This window comes from Megascapheus bottae, chromosome 5, assembly GCF_031878675.1.
Source record: "Megascapheus bottae isolate mThoBot1 chromosome 5, mThoBot2.hap1, whole genome shotgun sequence".
Lineage (NCBI taxonomy): Eukaryota > Metazoa > Chordata > Mammalia > Rodentia > Geomyidae > Megascapheus > Megascapheus bottae.
Window position 1 is genome coordinate 19074721 of NC_143513.1, and position 20899 is coordinate 19095619.

Below are 20899 nucleotides of genomic sequence, written 5' to 3' on the forward strand. Positions count from 1 at the left end.
TAGTTTTGGTCCAGGCTGGAACAAATTTGAAAATGTGGTTAAGAGAAGCTAATACTCTCTTTTCTGTGATAAAGGAAATTTTATGGGTAGTATTTTCAAAAGTGCTTGGATGAAAAACTAGTTGGGATTTTGTGCTCGGGCAGAATAAAAAGTCTGATCAATAAGGCATATTTGAATTATAATTTCCAGATTAGAAAGCGGTGAATGCCCCTTTCTGCTTCCTTCTCTCCCCCCCCACCCCAGGGCTTGCTCAGAGCTGGCAGTGCGTAAACCACAAAGTTACTGCTAAGCATTCCTTTGCTGAGTGGTTGCAGTAATTGTGGACTTTTCAGCAGGGAAGCTGCTACCCACCCCCACCCACTGCCCAACACTTCCTTCAAGCCAGGTACATGCCTGACAGCCCCCTCCCTTTTCCAATGCACAAGGGCTATTGAATGCTGGCCTCTTGCTAATTGCCTTTAGGTATGATTTGGTTAAAAAAATTACGAGAGAAACACACACATCTGCCATCATATTGTTTTCTTTGTACAGCTACTTCCCAGGCAGCTGCTTGGGAGCTCCATGTGTCCATTTATTGGATTTAAACAAACAGCATGAGGCAAAGGGGGAAGCACACAAAGCATATGGTCTTGCAGCCCACCCTGGTTTCCTCAAACAGTGGGAGCCTCACCCAGGATGCTGACAAGGACCTGAGCAGCTGGAGTCTGGAAGGAGACACCCCCCAAACCCCCCACCCCCGTGCCTTACCTGTTTCTTTGTCCTGGACTTCCTCCAGGTGCAAGTCATTCAAAAGGTGCTCCAAGATCTTCTCTGGGGTCCCAGACACCACCACGTATCTGTCAGAGAGCAGAGAGTCCACTGAGTCATCCTCCGTGGAAGACTGCGAGCGGCTGCTCCATTCATCGTCCTCGTCCTCCTCGTCGATGTATTTGAAATAAGGCACATCGAAGGTGGGCAAGGGCAGCTCTCTGTCCGAGAGCACTGCCGAATCTTTCCTCTCTAGATGAGGGTCAAAGACCCTCAGCCGGGAGCTGCCCATTGTGAACGGTTCCTGACAAAGGCATCCCCCAAATGCTAAAAGATCTGTGCCATCCCTGTCCTTTCACTGGGAACTGAGTCCATCTGGCTGCTAGGAGCTCTGCAGTCAGCTAGAACGCCAGAGAGGCGGGGAGAAAAGCAAGGGGGGGGGGAAGCAGACAGAGCAAGGGAAAGCGTGTGAGGGAAGGGAAGCCAGTGGGGAAGAGGCGGCTGCAGGAGAGACTCTCACCTCCCTTCGCCCTCAGCGCTCCCAGCGGTGGGGGCTGGGCCATAGCCCAGCACTTTCTTCAGCACCAGAACATTCCGGTCTTGCTCTTTAACCTGCACCGTTGTCACTTCATCCTCTTGCTTTAATTGTGGATGGGAGTGATGGATGGGAGAAGGAAAAGGGAAAGCAAATTAAAACAGGAGCTAACTAGAGCGGCAGTGGTTAGGACTGCTTGGCAGCAGCATTTCTTTATAAAGATTCATAAGCATTTGAGAGACTTTAAAGTATTTCAAATGAAATGGAGGGGACATGTGGGGGAGAGTTGGGATTCAAAGTGTTTTATTTTAAAAAATTATGTGGACAATTTGAATTTGAAAACATAAGGTCCAAAGTTTCAAAAGGCATAACATGCTAACTGCACATGTACTATACTCTTTACCAGGCTAATGTTTCTTTTCTTCAGACAAGATTTGGTTAGGTAGACCATGCTGGCCTTGAACTTACAATCCTACTACCTCAGTTTCCCAAATGCTGGAATTACAGGCAAATACCACCATACTGGGTACTATGTAGGCAACTTTAAATGCTCTATAAGATTGCAAAATCATAAAATATACATTGTTTAAACAACAAAATAACAAGTAGAAGCTCATTTAAAAAAGTAAGCAAACAAAACCTATTCATTGGATTATTCAGATCATTTCCCTGCCCCCTCTCCATTTATTCTTCAAATTGGTCATGTATTTGTTTAGTCAGAATACAAGCAAAAATGGGTCTCTAGTTAGAATCTCATCTGGACCAAAATTTGGATGTCATGGGCCAATGCACTGACTTTCTCCACCTCAGTACCTTTTCAAAAAGAGATAGAAGGCTGGACCATCATTCGTTTCTGCACACACAGCTTGCACAGTCCACAGCCAGTGTGATTCCCTGGCCTGGCTCAGTCACAGAGAGCATTCTTTGCTGATCCAGCAGTGTGGACCCAACTCTGAGCTGTGAACACTTCCGGATGGCACCCCACAACGTGCAGCACGCCACATGTAAAAGTGGCCCAGCAGAAAGAACCATAAGGAAGGTACATGTAAGAAAATCTAATGTCTGTATTTCTGATAATTTGAACAAAAAAAAATGAAGCAAGGAAAAGTTGACAGCAAGCAGATTCCACCTGTCAAGATGATGTCAACTCTTTATTTTTTATTTTTATTTTTATTTTTTGCTAGCCCTGGGCTTGAGCTCAGGGCTTGAACACTGTCCTTGGACTTTCTCAAGGCTAGAGCTCTACCACTTGAGCCTCAACACCACTTCTGGCTTTTCTGTATGTATGTGGTACTGAGGAATTGAACCCGAGTCTTCGTGCATGCTAGGCAAGCACTCTACCACTAGGCCAAACTCCCAGCCACCACCTCTTTAATTTTAAGTTATATTTTTACTAACTTTTAAGTCATTGTATAAAGGGGTTATCTTTCAACAAACCAATTTATGAGTACAAAGCATCTTGATTGGAGATGTCACCTCTTCAGAAAGGGAAAAGCACTGTTTTTTTGCTACTGATCAAAAATCTTACCCATGATTAGGTACAAACATAAAGGAAGAGATCTTACCACCACAGATGGATAAAAGTACCATATTCAAGTACCTCCTTAATTGCTTCTATGTCAGTGTGTTTTATGCACCTTTTCCAAGAACAGACACTTATCTGGCCATAATTGTCAACCAAATCACTGTTCAGATTGAGATTTCAACTCTAGGTGTCCTGATTTCTATGATGTAGTCCCTGAACTCTTCCTGATTTTTCTTAAACACGAAGAATATTGGTCATTGCAGCTACAATATAATGTCATAATCATTCTCTTTCTAATCTGCTAGTGACAAATAATTTTAGTATGTAAAACTGATGCATTACATTTCAGCAAGGTCAGACTCACAGTGTCTGTGGCAATTAATGCAGGATATTCATTGCTCAACTCCCAGAGGAAGCCAGTGTGACTCCCGGAACATGAATACCAATGTGTAATTGCTATCTTTCATTTCTCCAAAGCAGTCTTTTGTTATCTACGTGGATGAAGTGAAATAAAGTATCTGAAGAGAAGGGGATATATTGACCAAGTAGACTTTTGAAGGCTGAGACACTGAGACATGCGAAAGAGACAAATAATTCTATTATTTGAAAGGACAAAAAAAATCTTCCCCTGTTCTCTAATGGTAAACCAATACTCATTTTTATGTGAGCTGCTGTCATTCTGAAATACGTTTTACATCCTATGTGCACGTGATATATGGCATGATTAATTTCGGAGGGTTGTGTACATACATATGGATGGGCAGGGTTCTCTAATGTCTGTGTAAGTGACATGTATTACACGGCTGTGCTCATAGCCGCTGGACTCTCCTGGGCAGGAGAAAGGCTGAATCAGATTGAGGTACTTATCAATAGCATCTTATGTCATGTAATAGGTTCTATTTTGAAAACCTGTTAAAAATAAAGACAAGGGAAAAAAGGCAAAAAAAAAACAAAACCGAAAAACTATAAAACAAAATCAAAACCCCATGTCAGAAGGGAGATTTAGGTTCCCCCAAACTGTCATGAAAACATAATAATTTTATGTATTATGTCTAGCTCTCCAGAAGAAAAGCTAATGTAATGCTTCCTGATCCATGTACTTTCCCACTATTTTTTTTTCACTATAAAGAGCAGAAGTACCGTAGTTGAGGTTCTAGGCAAAACTTTTATTCCAGTGTCTGTTTGGCTAAGAAAACAAGTATTAAGAGAACTAATGATAAAACATACTTTCAAGAACTAATATTTCATGAAATGTAAGTCAAGAATTAATACACTTGGGCTGAGAGTGTAGCTTAGTGGTAGAATGATCAACTAGCATGCACGAATCCCTGGGTCTGATTCCTCAGTACTATATACTCAGAAAAAGTTGAAAGTGGTGCTGTGGTTCAAATGGCAGAACACTAGCCTTGAGCAGAAAGTGTCCAAAGACAGTGCCTAGGCCCTGAGTTCAAGCCCCAGGACTGGCAAAAAAAAAAAAAAAAGAAAAAAAAGAATCACTACACTTAAACTGACATTCATGTATGCAGCAAATAGTGACAATCTCTTTCAGGCAGAACATATTGCTGGATACACATAGCAAGCACAGATGAGTAGGGAAAATTACCTGCTCTTAACTAAGTTATCAAGCCATGAACACTTAAGTGGGAGCCCTAATATGGTAAATGCTGAATATAAGGTGGATGCAAAATTGGATTTAATAATCAAAACTATGACTTATTTCACCTTGGTAGCTAGTATATTTCTTATATGCTTAATTGATTATTTGAAATTGGATAGGGAAGGGGGAAAATCAAGATGAGATGGGTGGGGGGGGAGGGAAATGGGGACCATGACATGAGAAAGGGTCTCAATGTTTGTGAAGTAATGCATCTTCTATCTGGTGAATATAATGTAACCCTTCTATTAATTACAATAAAAATATATGGAAAAAATAATCAAAACTATGGTGGCTGAGGATGTCATTAAACAAGGACTTACAAAGTAATGGTTATGATAAGCTGCATGTAGTTTCAGACAGGTGATGTTTCAGTACTGACTGGACATTAGTAGATATCTGGCAGACAGCTAGAAATAAAACAGTAGGTTTCAAGATAAACATCAGGGATAAAGAAAATCTGTAAATTATTGATATTTTAGCAGCATGTGAAGCTATTAAAGGGGAGCAGGAAAGAATGAATATGGGAAAATTAAATGAAGAAAAAAGAAGGGAAGAGGAGAATAACACAGTCAGAGAAAGTTAGTTATGGGGACTGTGAAAAACAAACTAAGGTAAGCAAGGCAAGCTAAGAATAACCAGTAGAGCCAAGGAAAACATTTGCCTGCCTGTAAAAATGTCAAAGATGGTATGTCTAAGGGAATGTGATGCTGAGATGGCTTATTGATTAGAGGTAATTAGGAGGTAGGCACCACCTACTGGGAAAGCAGAGGCAGGCCGCTGAGATTGCAGAGTTGCAGGCCAGCCTGGGTGACATATTGAAATCTTGACTCAAGATAAAATAATCTTTAAGAAGATTGGGGATTATGGATCAATGGCAGAGCACTTGCCTATCATACCTGCTGCCCTGCTGCCTATCTACCCATTCCTCTGGGACAACCCAGAGGGAGAAGGAAAAGGTGGGAAGCACTAAGGTGCTAGCTAGTGCAGGAGGATGGCATGAGCTATCCTGGGAATTTCATTATATAGGGAAGGAGTCACTTGAAGAGGTAGGAAGGAAAAACTGTCAGGGGGTGGGGGGGATGTCAGGGAGTGACAAGTGGAAGGAAGACTAGGAAGAGACACAATGTAGAAGTTGAGATTGATGATGACAGAGCTGCTAATCATGGCAAAGTGGAATTTGAGACAACTTTGGGAAGGAGAACTTAAGAAACTGGTGGTCCTAAACAGGATATTACTGGAAAAGTGGCAGAGGGTACAGCCAGCTATGAAAAAGAGGATTGCCGGGTAACTTCGTGAACTGCTGAGGTTAGAAAAGACATTAATGCTTTTATGACTTTCTGCTTTAAGCTCTTTGAGGCCTTGAGAGGAAATTAGTGAATGAGGAGTCCCATTGCAGATGAAGGACTGACCAGGAAATTATGGGAGGCTGTGGAGGCCTGGACTCCTTCTGCACCTCTGGGAAACCAGGAAGGTGCCGATGAACTGTGAAATCTAGGGACTGCAATTCCCCTTTGCCTGAGTTAGGGCACAGGCTTCAGTCAAGGAGGAAAATTCTCTGCCTGACAAGACTGAGGAAGCAGTCAACAACCCCCAAAAGGACAAGTTTGGGTTTTGTCCACCCTCAGGTTCTGGAGATTCAGCTCTCTTTATCCTTGTAACTTCGTAAGTGAGAAAAGCACTAAGACTATCTTTTGTTAGAGTGAGAGGTCTTTCACTGGTGGTTTCAGAAGCAAAGCTACAAAGGCCAAGATATTCTTTTGTTTATGTTAATGAAGTCATTAGAGGTAAGTCCCTAAATAGTTTTACCATGGAGCTAGCTGCTGGGTGCCAGAGGCTGGAACTCCCAGCCTCAGTTTAAACCCCAAGGGAGGAGTGTAAGGTCCAGTTGGTCAAAATGACCAGTACAGAGGAAGGTGAACAACAAAGAAGGTACATACATCCCAGATCCACAGGGAAGAAAGCTCCAGTATGCCCAATCTGGCCCAATCTATCTTCATCTAGCTATTCATTTCTGTCCTTTAAAACATTCTTTATTCTAGGCCCTGGTGGCTTTCCTGTAATCCTAGCTACTCAGGAGGCTGAGATCTGAGGATCACAGTTCAAAGCCAGCAGAGACAGGAAAGTTCATGATATTCTTATCACCAATTAACCATCAGAGAGTGGTGCTATGGCTTAAGTGGTAGACTGATAGCCTTGAGCTGAAGAGCTCAGGGACAGCACCCAGGCCCAGAGTTCAAGCCCCACAACTGACAAAACAAACAAACAAACAAACAAATGCCTTGAGCAAAAGAAGCTCAGGGACATTGCCTAGGCCCAGGATCAGCAAATATATATATATATATATATATGCACATATATATATATACATATATTAAGTATGCTACAATTCTGCAAATCAGGTTTGTGTACAGTGCTTCTTGATCAATGTCACCCCTCCCATCCCTACCCTCAGATTATGTAGTTCAATTTTATATAAGGTATATTGACCATAATGCTACATCTGCTCACCTTTCTTCCCTCCATTTCTATTTTTTGTATTTGTTTTAATAAACAGTTCTAGTGGTAAAAAATAAACAAACAAATAAACAAAAACATTCCTTATAACATAAACATATTTTTCTAAATTCTGTGAGTAAAAATTATTCAAATCCCCCAGGGGATTATGAACGCCTCCATGTATAGCCAGTGGGTCAAAAATATGGGGAGAAAAACCTAAAACTTGTGAATGGCAGCAAAAGTTTGGGGTAAGTCAGCTCCCAAACTGCTCATCTGATTCTATTTCCAGGTAGACAGTGTCAAATTGCAGGACACAGCAGAAATGACTCCCTGCTTGTGTTAATAATGTACAGGAGGTTACTTAGAAAGAGAATGAGGGAGAAAAATAGTGTTTCTGCCCTATGTTTTCAGACCTTGACATCTTAGAGCTAGGCCTTAGCAGTCTGTTGAAAAGGAATCTGTAGGAAATCAACCCCACACTAGGCCAGAAAACCTTTTTGTGATGGGAGAAGACAAATCAGAGGCCCTTGGTAATTTCACGTGAACACTGACAGGATGAATGTTGTCCAACTCATGAGTACCCAAGAGACCAACTAACAATTGTGATTACAACTTCCTTTCCATCAGTGACATCTGTGTCTCTGTCCTAGTCTGCCCTCTCTGTAAGGAGGACAAGACTTAGGAAATGCTCATAGAGTTGCCCCATTTCTTGGCAGTGATCCAGAGTGAAGCTCTATCATCTTAAACCCTTTCCTGGATCACCTTACACAAAGCCAACTCTTTATCAGACCTTCCTTCAATGGGAAAATGTAAAATCAAGCTAAAGTCAATTTCCCAACTCACAGGTAACTGCAGCCCTGTAGTTAACTACCTGACAGGCAATTCCAAGGAGTAGTCATACTCCAAAAGCTAACGATGGTGAGAAAAGTACCTTTGTCCATTGAAACTGCATTTGTAACAGACACTTGAAACTATTTTTGCTGCCATGAACTAACTCATTGTTACAGGAAAAAAGCCTGGCATCTGTGCTTCCATTTTCTGATGGTCATTATACTAAGCCAGTCTCCCTACAGTCACTTTACAATCACCTTGGGTTCCAAATAGGATTAATCCATAACATCTTTATGGCAAAGCTCCCAAGGAACAGCAGAGTCTTATAAGATAGAACTCCCATGAAAGAAATTGAAGATAACTACTAATAATTATCAGACTGCATCCTGGTGCTGGAGAAATTATTTTATGGGAATTAAATTTGTTCCTTTTAACTTTTCTAGAACCAGAGAAAACCAGAACTAACATAATGGCTGTACAGGCCAAAACTGTAGCCAGTATTCTTAAAATTATACATACCTTTATTTCCTCCCCTTAAATCTTCCTGTACTTACCTACTCCTGAGGCTCAAGTCTAAACCCTTAAGATGGCTGAAGATAAACTTAAGTGCTGTCTTTCTGGGGCATCATGCCACATAATGTTCTTTTTCTGCCATAATTCTTTCCTATCACTTTTATTACATCCATACCTTGCCTGAGTTTTCTCATGGTAGACGTAAGAATCAAGATTCATTAGCTATATTAAATTCCAGTAACATTTTTGTCAAAGATGCCATGCCCCACAGTTCTCCATAGTGTGAGGTCTCAAAGTCACTAACAATAAACCCACCTCACTGGTAGGTGGTAAGTACACCTATAGGTGTGCTTCAGATTTGACATGAAGGCAATGACAAAGTTTGAGATGCTATCTTGCCATTGGTATAATGGTAAAGAAGGCAGCAATTCCAGAGTTAAGGATGAAAAAAATTTCTTTGTCAGGGTAACAGAGTTGTACACAGAATATTCTGTCAGTGATGGCTAGGAATGGGGATCAGGATGGTAAGGCAGGAACCAGACAATATCGCTACTAAACAAAGTGGGGGTAGCATCTAGGAAACAGGAAAGATGACTGACCAAGGCACAGACTTCAGGAGAGGAAGAATGGGGTTTGGAAGTTGTAGTTAAAAATGGATGGCTTGTTGCTAGTGGCTCATGCCTGTAATTCAAGTTACTCAGGAGGCTGAGATTTGAGGATAGTGGCTCAAAGCTAGCCTAAGCAAGAAAGTCAGTGAACCCACCAAAAGTCTGGAAATGGAACTGTGTCTCAAGTGGTCGAGCACTAACTTTAAGAAAAAAAAACAAAAAAAACTTAAGGCCCAGGCCTTGAGTTTGATTCCCAAGACTGGCCTGCACATGTGCTCACACATGCACAAATACACAGACACACCCACACAATAGATGGTGGTAGCTCTGGTATATAAAACATGAGATAGAACCCCCAGATCATATACACTTTAGCCCCTAGGTCTGTAGAAGCTAGCGCTCGACCCTACAGTCTTGAAGGGATGACAAGACAAACAAGAATCTCCAACAACTGGCCTAATAGATTCTTCATCATTTTGCCTGTAGGAATATTACTATATTTGGGATGAGTGGGAGGGTGAAGAAAGAGGAAGCACAAACATAAGCAAGTGTTCTCAGCTAAAAGTAGGGTAGTGATAAAGAGGGAGGGTGATTTACTCATGGAATCTCAGGACTTTCTGAATCAAACCCTTCTGGATTATTAAAACAGCTAAGAGCTTCCAAGCTTTCTTCATTCCCAGTCTTTCATCCCTTCTTTGGATGGGCAGTTCAGATTTATCTTTGACTATACTGTCATCCTGCCAATGAATGCCGAATGCCTCACAGAATCACTACCTTCTTCCACTGACTTAGACTAACTTCCATGATCATGCTCTGCTTCAGTATTTCTACATTAAACCTGTAATTTTTTTCTTTCACTTATTTACATGAAAGATAGCATTAGTTGCAGAATAAGCAAAACAAACAAACAAAAAGCACCTACATGTCCAGGAGTGTGCCCTAGTGGTAGAGTGCTTGACTAGCATACAGGAAGTCCTGTGTTAGATTCCTAGGTACTATATACACAGAAAAAGCCAGATATGGTGCAATGGCTCAAGTGGAAGAGCACTATCCTTGAACAAAAGTGCTCAACGGCAGTGCCTAGGCCCTGAGTTCAAGCCCCAGGACTGGCAAAACAAATAAATAAAAAACCCCAACAACCTACAGATTTATAAAAATACTGGGTTTTTTCCCTCTAAAAGCCCAGTAGAAGAATTGATGTCATAGTGTAGCAGTTCCTAATCTATAGAGTCCAGAACCAAGTTTCCGGTTGTATTTATGTTTTCAAATATCACCAACAATACCTAGATGCAATCATAAAGAGACTGTTCAGGACTGAGAATACTGATTTAATAGAAAAGATTCTTTTCTCAAGTATTTCAAAGAAGCAGTCACTGGCATCTTCTGGGGCAGCGTGACCCTGGCTCCTTTATGATCAGGGACTATTGTAAGGGCCTTGACTAGGTGTTCACAATGGGAAGTAGGTACTCAGATATCCCTCTGCAAGCACATAGAATTGTTTCATGTGTACACCTATGCACTGGGGCTTGAACTCAGGGTCTGGGTGTTGTCTCTCAGGTTTTTTTGTTTAAGAGTTGTGCTCTATCTACTCCTTGGTGGTTAACTGAAGATAGAGTCTCACAGACTTTCCTGTCTGAGCTGGCTTTGAACTTTAATCCTCAGATCTCAGCTTACCAAGTATCTAAGATTACTGGGGTGAACCACCACTACACATTTATTCATAAGCTAATTCTTCTAGGTAAAGTTTAGTCTCACCAAAGTCTATATGAACCCCAGAGGGCACAAACTGTATGAAAATTCATATTGATCACTTCATCTGAGGAAGTTTCTTTGATAAATCTTCTATCACTAATCCTCTACTGCCCATTATTATCCTCTCTATCTCAGAGAGGATGTCCAAAGAAACCCATCCCCGGAGTCCTGCTTCCTCTTTGTCTTCTCTGCTAAATGATGCCACCTTGAAGGCAGGACTGTGCCTTCTGCTTTTCTAAGGCCAGCATATAATATTCACTTGACAAAGATACATCAAGTATGTAAATTAATGAACAAGCAAGAGAGGGAGGGAGGGAGGATGCTCTCTCCCATGGCCCCAAGGTCATTCTTGCTTTTCTAGGACATTGCTCATCACCTTCGAGAACTGTGCTTCATTGAACTTGAATGTTATAAGAACTCCATAACTATTGGAATTCTAGCAAAATGAACTCTCAGATAAAATGTCAATTTAAGAGGTAAACAAAGTAATTACTAATAGTATTGTGTCTCAGTCTATGGCACACAAACAATAAAAGCAAGTGAGTAGCCACAAACAGGCCAAGCATCATGATAAACCTCTGTGCCTCTCATCCACCACTTTCTTCCCCATTCTCCACTAACAAAAGCCCCGCTTACATGACCCATTCCTCCAAACTCACACTTGTCTGATGCATGCATCAGTGGAAAACACTGACACTCACCCAACTGGATAATGGTTGAATTTGAGAAGTCATGCAAGCAGCACAGGTTCAAACATTGTTTTCTCTCAAGCTTGTGAACAAAACTGCAAGTGCTTTATAGCAAGGCATTTATAGCCAAAAGCTTTCTAGGATTCCTTTCACCACACAATTTTGGTCTAACTCTTCATCCCACAAAATTCCCAGTAAGAAACACCTTGAGGAAGTTCTTTTCCCAACAACAGGATGATATGACAGTCTGTGTCTGGCTCAGCACTCAGAAACTTCTGGTATATTTTTCTGTCTCCCCTAATCTGTCTGTTCACTTGCAGACAGGCACTGCATCTTCTTCCATCCGGGGTTCCTAATAACTACCAAGGAGGTTTTGATACTCCATAGATACTCAATGAACATTTAATGAAAAAGTTACTGAATAAAAGAACAAATAGATAAATGTGGATTCTAAAGTGTAGATTCGGAGAACACCACTTTAAATCTCAGAGAATAATTTCCAGTGGTGAACTCTGATGGGCTGAAGGAGGGGACACTTTTCTTTGAGGTACTCCTCCCTAGGATGCAGACATCAAGCTACTTTGGTGAGGGATGACTGTGGTCTGCCCTGCTCTGCATCTTGACATACTTGCTTAACAATGATAAGCACACAGCCAATCAAAATGACCTTCCTCATGCAAGATCTTGGACTGAGAGTTTCCTGTGAAAACTGTGAGACAGCTCTGAGATTTAGTTACTACCTAAAAAATATGTACAAACAGTATCGTGTGACGTATGAAACATCGTGGAGTTATTAGTTACTAAGCCTTTGATACCAGTAGAAGTAAGCATAGCTCCTGGCATAAGGAGATGGTACTATTTCATGCAACTCACTCACTAGGAACAGGCAGCAGGGAAGAGCCAACCTCTACCAGGCTGATATTTCTATAACAACTAACACTGATTACAAGCTTACTGCATAGCAGGCAAAGCAAAGCACTGATTACTCATTATCTTATGTAATCAATACGGTGACCCTATGAGGTAAATACTTTGAAAAGCCTCCATTTACATATAAAGACTGAAGCTCAGAGGGGGAAAATTAACTTTACTAAGGAAAACTAGATCAGAAACATGGTGGGGCTGATTCAAGCCTGCAGGCTCTACTGCAGTGGGAAACAATCACAAGAGCCTCTAAGAGGGTCAATGTAGTATATACACAGTTACACAGATTCACAGTTACCAGATTGAATTTACACTTGTGTTAGAGTTGAAACAGGGAGTCTTTTTGGTGAGTCAGGCAATAGGTGAACTGAGGCCATGACAAGTTCAAACTGGATAATCAGTTTTTAGTTCCAAATTGCCCATCTGGTTTGAGAAAGTCACCCAAGAGAACAAAGTTGACAAGGAATGAACATGGTATCAAACCAAGCTCAGATAGAATAAGGCAGAAATGAAGTGCTGACAGGGACTGAGTCAGGGATCAAGGTAGAAACAGAGTTGCACATATGGCAGGGACCAGGCATAGGGAAAAGCTATGTGTTGGGACCATTCAACCTAGGCCTCCCTAGCCAGGCATAGGTGTGGTTTCCAGGATACAAGCTGCCTCAGTCTGATGGATTCAAGAATTGAGTAGACACCAAACCGTAAAGTATAAAATTTAGGTTATGTAAATTTTATTTCCAAAAGAAAAAGAGAGCCAAGCAGATGTGAGCCTGGGGACTGGGATGTACAGGACTCTGAATGAAGGAACCACTTGAGGGCAGGGCAATGTGCTCTGCAAAGTCTCAGACAGGCTGGCAAAATATGCAAGACCCAGGGGATCAGGAGAATGAATGACAATGGGTTACTGCCACTCTGTGAGACACTCTGCCTGTTGGGAGAGGGGAGAATTTTAGAATTTCCCACATTCTAGAAAGGTAATTTTCCACTTGTGGGTAGGGAGATAAAGAAGTCTGACTGGCTCAGTTTGAAGAAGTAACAGAGGTAGAATGAGCCATCATCTTGCAAACTGTGGCAGAGTATGACACCATGGTTACAGAACCAGGGAAGATGATTCTGGACTGGGAATGAGGGCTAGGCTCTTTACACTTTCCAATGCTAAAAATTCTTGACTCTATTCTTTTCTAGAAAGTGCAGAGGCTTAGCAATTTGCTATCATTTCTTGCCATCTTGTACTATGAAAATCTAGACGCAGCAAACCCCAGTACTGGTGCCCCCATGTATCTTGGCATATCCTATACATGTGGGCACAAGAGAATTCCAATACTTATCTGAAAAAAATCTGCTCAGGGAAAGAAGAATTTTTTCTCAGATCAAGCTTCACTGAATTTGCTGACAATCATTTATTTTCCTCATAGAAATTAGTTTTTTAAAAAAGGACAAAAGAACATTGCTGGCATAATAGAACTGATTAAGAGAAAGATTAAGTGAGCAGATGTGTGTCAAGATGAGCCATTAAGATTATCAGACCACAACGGAGTTGGCCTAACAAATTCATCTTTGTACAGGTTACACTGGCAGAAGGAGAATAATTAAATAATGATAATTGGTTCTTTATTTTTATATCATATGCATTAAAATTAATAACGCAAATGAAAGTCTAATGGGAATAATATAATTCATTACCCCCCAAAATATAAAACCTAGAGTCTGATTGTCATAGGAATGAAGGCAAATATAAATATATAAATTGACCAAATGCCCATAGAAAATCAGCAAATATGACTTTGTAAAGGGCTCCTGACTCCTAAGAAAAAACTGTATTAAAGCTTAGTACTTGTAAGAATTATTACCCTATATCACTGTATCTGACTTTGTTACCTGGTATATTGTATATATGTTTATTTGTAATAGGGAAGGGGGAAAACAAGATGATTGGGAGGGGTAGGGAAAGGGAAAGAGGGACAAAAACCCCTCTAAACATTACCCCAACAATTAAAAACAACTGGAAGTGGTGCTGTGGCACAAGAGAAAGAGCAGCAGCCTTGAGCTGAAGAGCTCAGAGACAGTACTCAGGCCCAGCGTTCGAGTCCCACAATTACCCCCAAAAAAGTATTATAATAAAACTGAAAAAAAAGAATTATTACCCTATAAAACAAGATGTCGAAAAACCCTAAGGCTAGTGCAACACTAGGGATTTGGATTTGGTGCTATGGCTGACTTCAGCTAATAGGGCAGAAAAAATGGGGAGAGATTTCTGAAGGATCATTAGAAAAGAGACACATACCCAGGTAGGATTTTGGAAGTGTTTAATGAAGGACCTATCTACAGAAATGCAGGCAGGATGAGACTAAATGAAATGAACTTTAGGATATGGAAACAAGACGTTTATATTTGTAATTATTGTTCTTAATGTACCATGTGAAATTATTTCTTTTCTCTCTTTTTTCCTGATGGTTTGTCTCATGTATTTATTGCATCTGACTTTGTTACCTGGTATATTGTATATATACTTATTTGTTTATTTGAAATAGGGAAGGGAAAGGGAAACAAAACAAAAACATGGGAAGGGGTATCAATGCTTGATAATGTAACTGTAACCCCTCTATATATTACCCCAACAATGAAATACAATCAATCAATAAATAAAAGAAATGCAGGCATGTTCCTAGAAACGAAGAAGAATTATTGATAATGATAGAAATGAGCTAGTTACCCACCCTGGCTAGTAGGGCAATCCAAAATAAAAAATGAGTAATGGGTTCTGTTGGGGCTGGAGATATGACAGAGAGGTGCTTAGAAGGAGCTGCAATCATTGCCAGGCTGTGGGAGGAGGTTGGACAGCTGGGAGGCAGCTGTCTGGCCTTTCTTCTTTCTGGGGCTCAGTACCATTCCCAGCTAGATGTGGACTGCAGGGACAGAGTCATTGCCCACTGGCACAGGGCATAGGTGAGGATGCAAGAGTTTAGATCAGTTTACTATGATTTAACTCCTATAGCTTGGTTTACACTTCGTACATTTGAAAAATGTATGCTTTTTACCATAAACACTTAAATTTTATGAAGTCATTTCCAGCAGGTCCTCTAGTTCCAAAGTAGAAAATCTTGGTTGACAGTTGGATTTGGGAATAGAGATGGAGCCTAGAATATGGGGGAGAAACTGTACAGCCAGTTCCACTCTGATGTTAGCTGCATGGGAACAGGGACTTATTTGGTTTGTTTAGCTCTCCATGTCATTTCATCTCCCAGAACAGTGTCATTAAGCGAATGACTGGCCTCGTAAGTAATGAAAAAGTGATTGTGTATCATAAATCAGAATGTCCCACTATCAAGTACAGAGAAGCTGGCAAAGGCAATCAGGCAGAGTTTCAGACCCAGGAAAACTAAATAGACTGTAGAATGAAGAAGAATGAGAAACCCACGCTAGAAGCCAACAGAAAAATTCAAGATCTAGACCACATGGGATTAGGAACCAAGCCATCTAAGTCAGATGTAGACAGTCTGAGTCATGGGCACAGCTCTAAGTGAGGAGACTGAGTTCAATTCTGACTCAGGTGTGATTCCCTTCTCATCTAGGGGATGCAGGACTGTCTCTCAGAGAAAAATCTAGATTCATAGTGTCGGACAAGATCTCAAACTGTGCTGAGAAGGGAGTTGTAAATGTCTTATCTAAGGCCCAGTCTGGGCAACAATCCTTCAGCAATGTTGCTGGGAAAAATCATACTCCCTCAATTTCAAGGCATCATTTTACGTAGGTAGCTATTACATCCCTCAGGGTAAGTAGGAACTCAAAAAGTTAACATACACAAAAGACCTACTATGCTCCCATTCTGACTACCTTTCAACTACCAGTGACTAGGTAACATCTAACTTGTTTAACAATCCACATGCCTTACAAGACCCTTTTCACTAAAGCTGATGCCGGGGTGTGCTTTTCTTCTCCAAATTTGATGGGAAATAACCAACTGTTAACAGCATGAAAATTAAGCTCCAATGTATTACTTTCAAAGAACATGAGTCAAATTAAACTGATACCCACCTTTGCAAAAAACAGACCTATCTTGAAATTAATCCTGACTGACCTTAATAAAGTTGATGGATCTCTTGGAACATCAGTTTTCCTGCCTGTAACATGAGGAATTATCTACTTTAAAGTCCCAGATGAGAGAAACCCCCTCAATAAAAGGATTCAGAAAAACACAAAGTATATTGTAATTATATGACATCCGAGTATACCAACATCGAAGTGCTACAAAATTGGATGTTTCAGGGCTTTCCTACAACTTTGTTCATATATATGTATATACAGTATCAACCAAACTTAAGGAAATACACTGAAAACTATATCTTCAGATGCCCCTTTCAGGTCATCTTATAAAGTCTGATGATTCCTCTTCCAAGGTCTGAAACTTAGGTATGTTTTCAATGGACTTTTCATCATATGAAGCACTAATTCAGAAGCTGAAATTTGAAAAGGCTACATTCCATCCCTAAAGAGAATCAGCAGCATTATTCTTCAAAGTTAAACAGGCAGAACAGAAAGCACAAAGTAACACACTTCAAAAGGAAACAGTTTTCTAGTCAAGAATTCTCTACCCCGCTTCGAAAATATCTTCTGAATGTACACATATATGTAGACATGTGTGCCCAAGGATCTGTGTGTGTGTGTGTGTGTGCGCGCGCGTGTGCACATGTATATGTTAGTTCCAGAGAACAAGCAGTGATGAAACTTATGTAGAAATGAAATTTGTCTACTACTAAGGTAAGTTATGGACTAAAAAATTCCTAGTTACCATGGCAACTGTTAGATCACATGGTGTGAGGAGACAGAAGGCATCTTAAGTAAATACTCCTTTTTTGTGTGTATTTTGTACATTCCTATGTGTTTGGGGAGAGATTTGCCTTTAGTCTCAGCAGTAACCATCTCAGAAACTTCATTTCACAGTTGGAAATAAGACTAGAAGAAAGACAATATGTCACTGCTGGTTCACCAGTAAAATTACAGAAAGTTAGATTTAAAGTATGCTAAGAGAATTTAAAACACAATGAAATATTGCTATAATGATTTGGAAGGCAAGCAAAATAAACTAAAAGAAAAAATATAGGGAGTTTAAAGGAAGATAAAAAAAGTTAAAATAAGGCAGAAATGAATTTGGTTGTATAAGAGGTCTTTTATTTTCTTGCAGTCAGGGACTTGAACTCATACTCTCCCTTAGCTTTTTTGTTCAAAACTGGCATTCTACCATTAGAGCCATACCTCCACTTCCAGCTTGTTGCTGGTTAGATAGAGATAAGAATCTCATGGATTTGTCTGCACAGGCTGGCTTTGAACTTCTGTCCAGAGATCTTAGTCTCCTGACTAGGTACAACTCCAATATGACTTACTAGCACCGGGTTCTCTCTTCTTTTTTTCTGAGGGGAACAGGTATAGAGGGAAAAGCAGCATGGACTCAAAAGAAATAGATGTATTTAAGTGATAAGACTAGAGAGGTGTTTTTTATTTTTTGGTCCTAATATTATGTTGCATTTGAGGGACCAAAGACCACAGTACTTGCATAGAAATCTGTCGGGTAAGATCCTTCCTCTAGAAGTTGTGACCCACTAATGTGTGAAAGCCATGTCTACTCTACCAAGGATGAGTTCTTTTCATGGTCTGTCTGCAATACTGACTGACTACAGGTGATAGATTGTCTTTTCTGCTTGCCTTTTCTAGGACAAGAGAACTTTCCACTTGAAATCTGAAGTCTCCAATGAACTGGTCTCCCTGATCTATTGCAATTCTAGATTTTTTTTTTTACAGATTTGGATTGAAATTGTGGTAATTTTCATCTCACTCACAATTACCTCTACCACATCCAGTTCTACAAATGTTCATCCCAAGGCATATTTGCCAGCACTGGGAACATTTAATTTGATTTGAACATCAAAGTTCAATTCAAACACGGAGATTATGTTTCCAGTACATGTTCTTCATGAAAGAGCTTGACATGTAGGAGACATACATGCTTGCATATTACAGCAGCAGTGCTTTGGAGCTAAGCTGTGGGTAATGGTCAGTTAGGGAACCAAGCCAAAAGCAAATAATCAGGATATTGTCTTGGTATTTCCAAGAGTTTAAAGCAATTAAACTTTACAATTTTTTTAGTTTATCAACATTTAAGCATTCCACATCTCTGTCCTCTTCGTGACATTCTGGACTCAGAAAAACAATTCCAAATATTTAACAACACTATTTAAAATGTGGTTTTAATAACCTGGTAACAGAGACGGTTCTGCCTGGATATACTAGATCAACCATCTGTCCCATATCAGCACAATTTCATGAAAAATAAATTTTTAGAAGTTCTATCAGCAGGAATATTTTTAGAACATAAAGGAACAGAATGATTTTTGGCATTGACAGGCACATTTGATTTTTTTAAAAAGTTTAAATAAAGAGAGGAGAGAGAAAGAAGAAATACTTCTCAAAACTTTCTGTGCTATTAATCCACTCTCATTAAGAAATGGGTGCTGGTGGCTTACATCTGTAATCCTAGTTACTACTCAGGAGGCTGAGATCTTGGGGATTGCAATTTGAAACCAACTCAGGCAGGAAAGTCCATGAGACTCCAATAAACTTCTCAGAAAAAGGCAGAAGTGGCACTGTGGCTTAAGAGGTCAAGAACTAACCTAGAGGAAAAAGTATCTCAGGAACAGAATTCAGGCTCTGAGTTCAATCCAAGCCCCAGGACTGGTGCAGGCGCACATGTACACACACACACACACACACACACACACACACACACACACACACACACACACACACACACACACGGCAACATTTATTCCTAAAGAGTTCAATACTCTAAGTATGAATCTGGAGTAGAGATAAGAGGTGGATAGAGCATACATTAAGATACATTAAGAAAGGAGAAAGGACTTTTAGCCAGGTTCTGGTGGCTCACATCTATAATTGTAGCTACTCAGGAGGCTCTGATCTGAGAATCATTCGTCCATGAGACTCTAATCTCCAATTAACCACCAGAAAACTGGAATTGGTGCTGTGGCTCAAGGGGTAGAGCAGTAACCTTGAGTTGAAGAGCTCAGGGATAGCACTCAGGCCCAGAGTTCAAGCCCCATGACTGACAAAAAAAAAAAAGACTTTTAAACTTTTAAAGCTATAAGAAATTTTTGGGGTCGGGGGTTTGGCTCAGCGGAAGAGCCCTTGCCTGGCAAGTACAAGGCCCTGGGTTTGGTCCCCAGTCTGAAAAAAAAAACAAAAACAAAAACACAAGAAATTTTAGATCTCTACTATCTCAACTTAATTGATGGGAAACCTGAAGCTGACAACACAGTAAAATGATTCACTAAATCTATACTCACATATTTAAAAAGGGACCTGTTAGCAAAATTTCAATTTATCCAGAATAAAATATATTTTATCATAATAACAAAATAAACTAACTGAAGAAAAACTATGCCTGTGATATATAACCAAGAAACCTTATTTTTAGATAACATAAATCACAGCAAGAATAAAGGCCCAAGTGCAACTCCAAAAGAATTTAAAAAATAAATAGCTTTGAGTATCTGGTCACAGAATGAAGAAGGGTTCTCTAATTTAAAAATAATTTTTACAAATAAAATAAAATGAGCAATTTAATTCACAAAAAAATAACCATAGAGCAAATGGGGGAAATATATGTATAAATATTAAAAATTTTTGTGTTATGTATGAAAAACTTATTCAAATTAGTAAGAACAAAATGGAAAATAAGGGAGGGAGATAAATGGATTGGTTATAGAAAAAAACTGGTTGATGTGGGTAGCAAATATTCTTTACCAGGAAAGATATAAATTTGAATAAGACGCCACATAAGTGAAGATGATTTCATCTGGTGCTGATATTAAGAAAAAGTTATAACTGAGACTTGGGTTAAGTGGTAGAATGCTTGCCTAGTGAACATGAGGACCTTGTTTTAATCCTTAACACTAAAAGAAAAGGAAAAAAGAAAGGTACTATAAGCTTTAAGGAAAAGTAGCTGGGTAGAAACAAACAAAAAAAATGAACACAGTTCATACCTGTAAGTTAAAAATATGCTACTAGAAATTTATCCTTAAAAAAGTAAATTTAGACATTTTTGTACTATTGGACATGACAGATCACTTATTATAACAGAATTTACAAAACATGCTTGCCCACAAGGAAAGGACAGTGAAGTGTTATGATGTCACAAGGCAAATGTCATAGTGTACCTTCCTTGTAGTAGTCTATTATTTCTTAATTCTCCACAAAAAATAAAAAGTATGTATTACTTTCTGAATTCGTGTATTTTTTGGGAGGGGGGGTCTGGTCACTGTACTTGAACTGGGACCACTGTGCCACTTCCAGTTTTCTAGTGGTTAATAAGAGATAAGAGTCTCAAAGTAACTTTTCAGCCCCGGCTGGCTTTGAAATGTGATCCTCAGATCTCAGCCTCCTGAGTAGCTAAGATTATAGACACCAGCCACCAGTACCTGACTTCTTTTTTTTGTTTTTGTTTTTGGCCAGGCCTGGGGTTTAAACTCAGGGTCTGAGCACTGTCTTTGGACTTTCTCAAGGCTCTTTAGAGCTCTACCACTTGAGTCACAGCACCACTCCAGGCTT

General features: G+C 40.0%; 1 protein-coding gene across 2 annotated transcripts in view; it reads right to left on the bottom strand.

Annotated features, from left to right (window-relative positions):
* Window positions 1-20899, bottom strand: part of Rapgef5 (Rap guanine nucleotide exchange factor 5) — a 233291-nt gene that overhangs the window by 71638 nt on the left and 140754 nt on the right. For both annotated transcript variants that reach the window (XM_090332742.1, XM_090332741.1), the window contains exons 10-11: window positions 1268-1386; window positions 748-836 (exon numbers count right to left, since the gene is read on the bottom strand). In XM_090332742.1, coding sequence (XP_090188868.1) covers window positions 748-836; window positions 1268-1386 — 208 coding nt within the window. The remainder of the gene's footprint in view (window positions 1-747; window positions 837-1267; window positions 1387-20899) is intronic.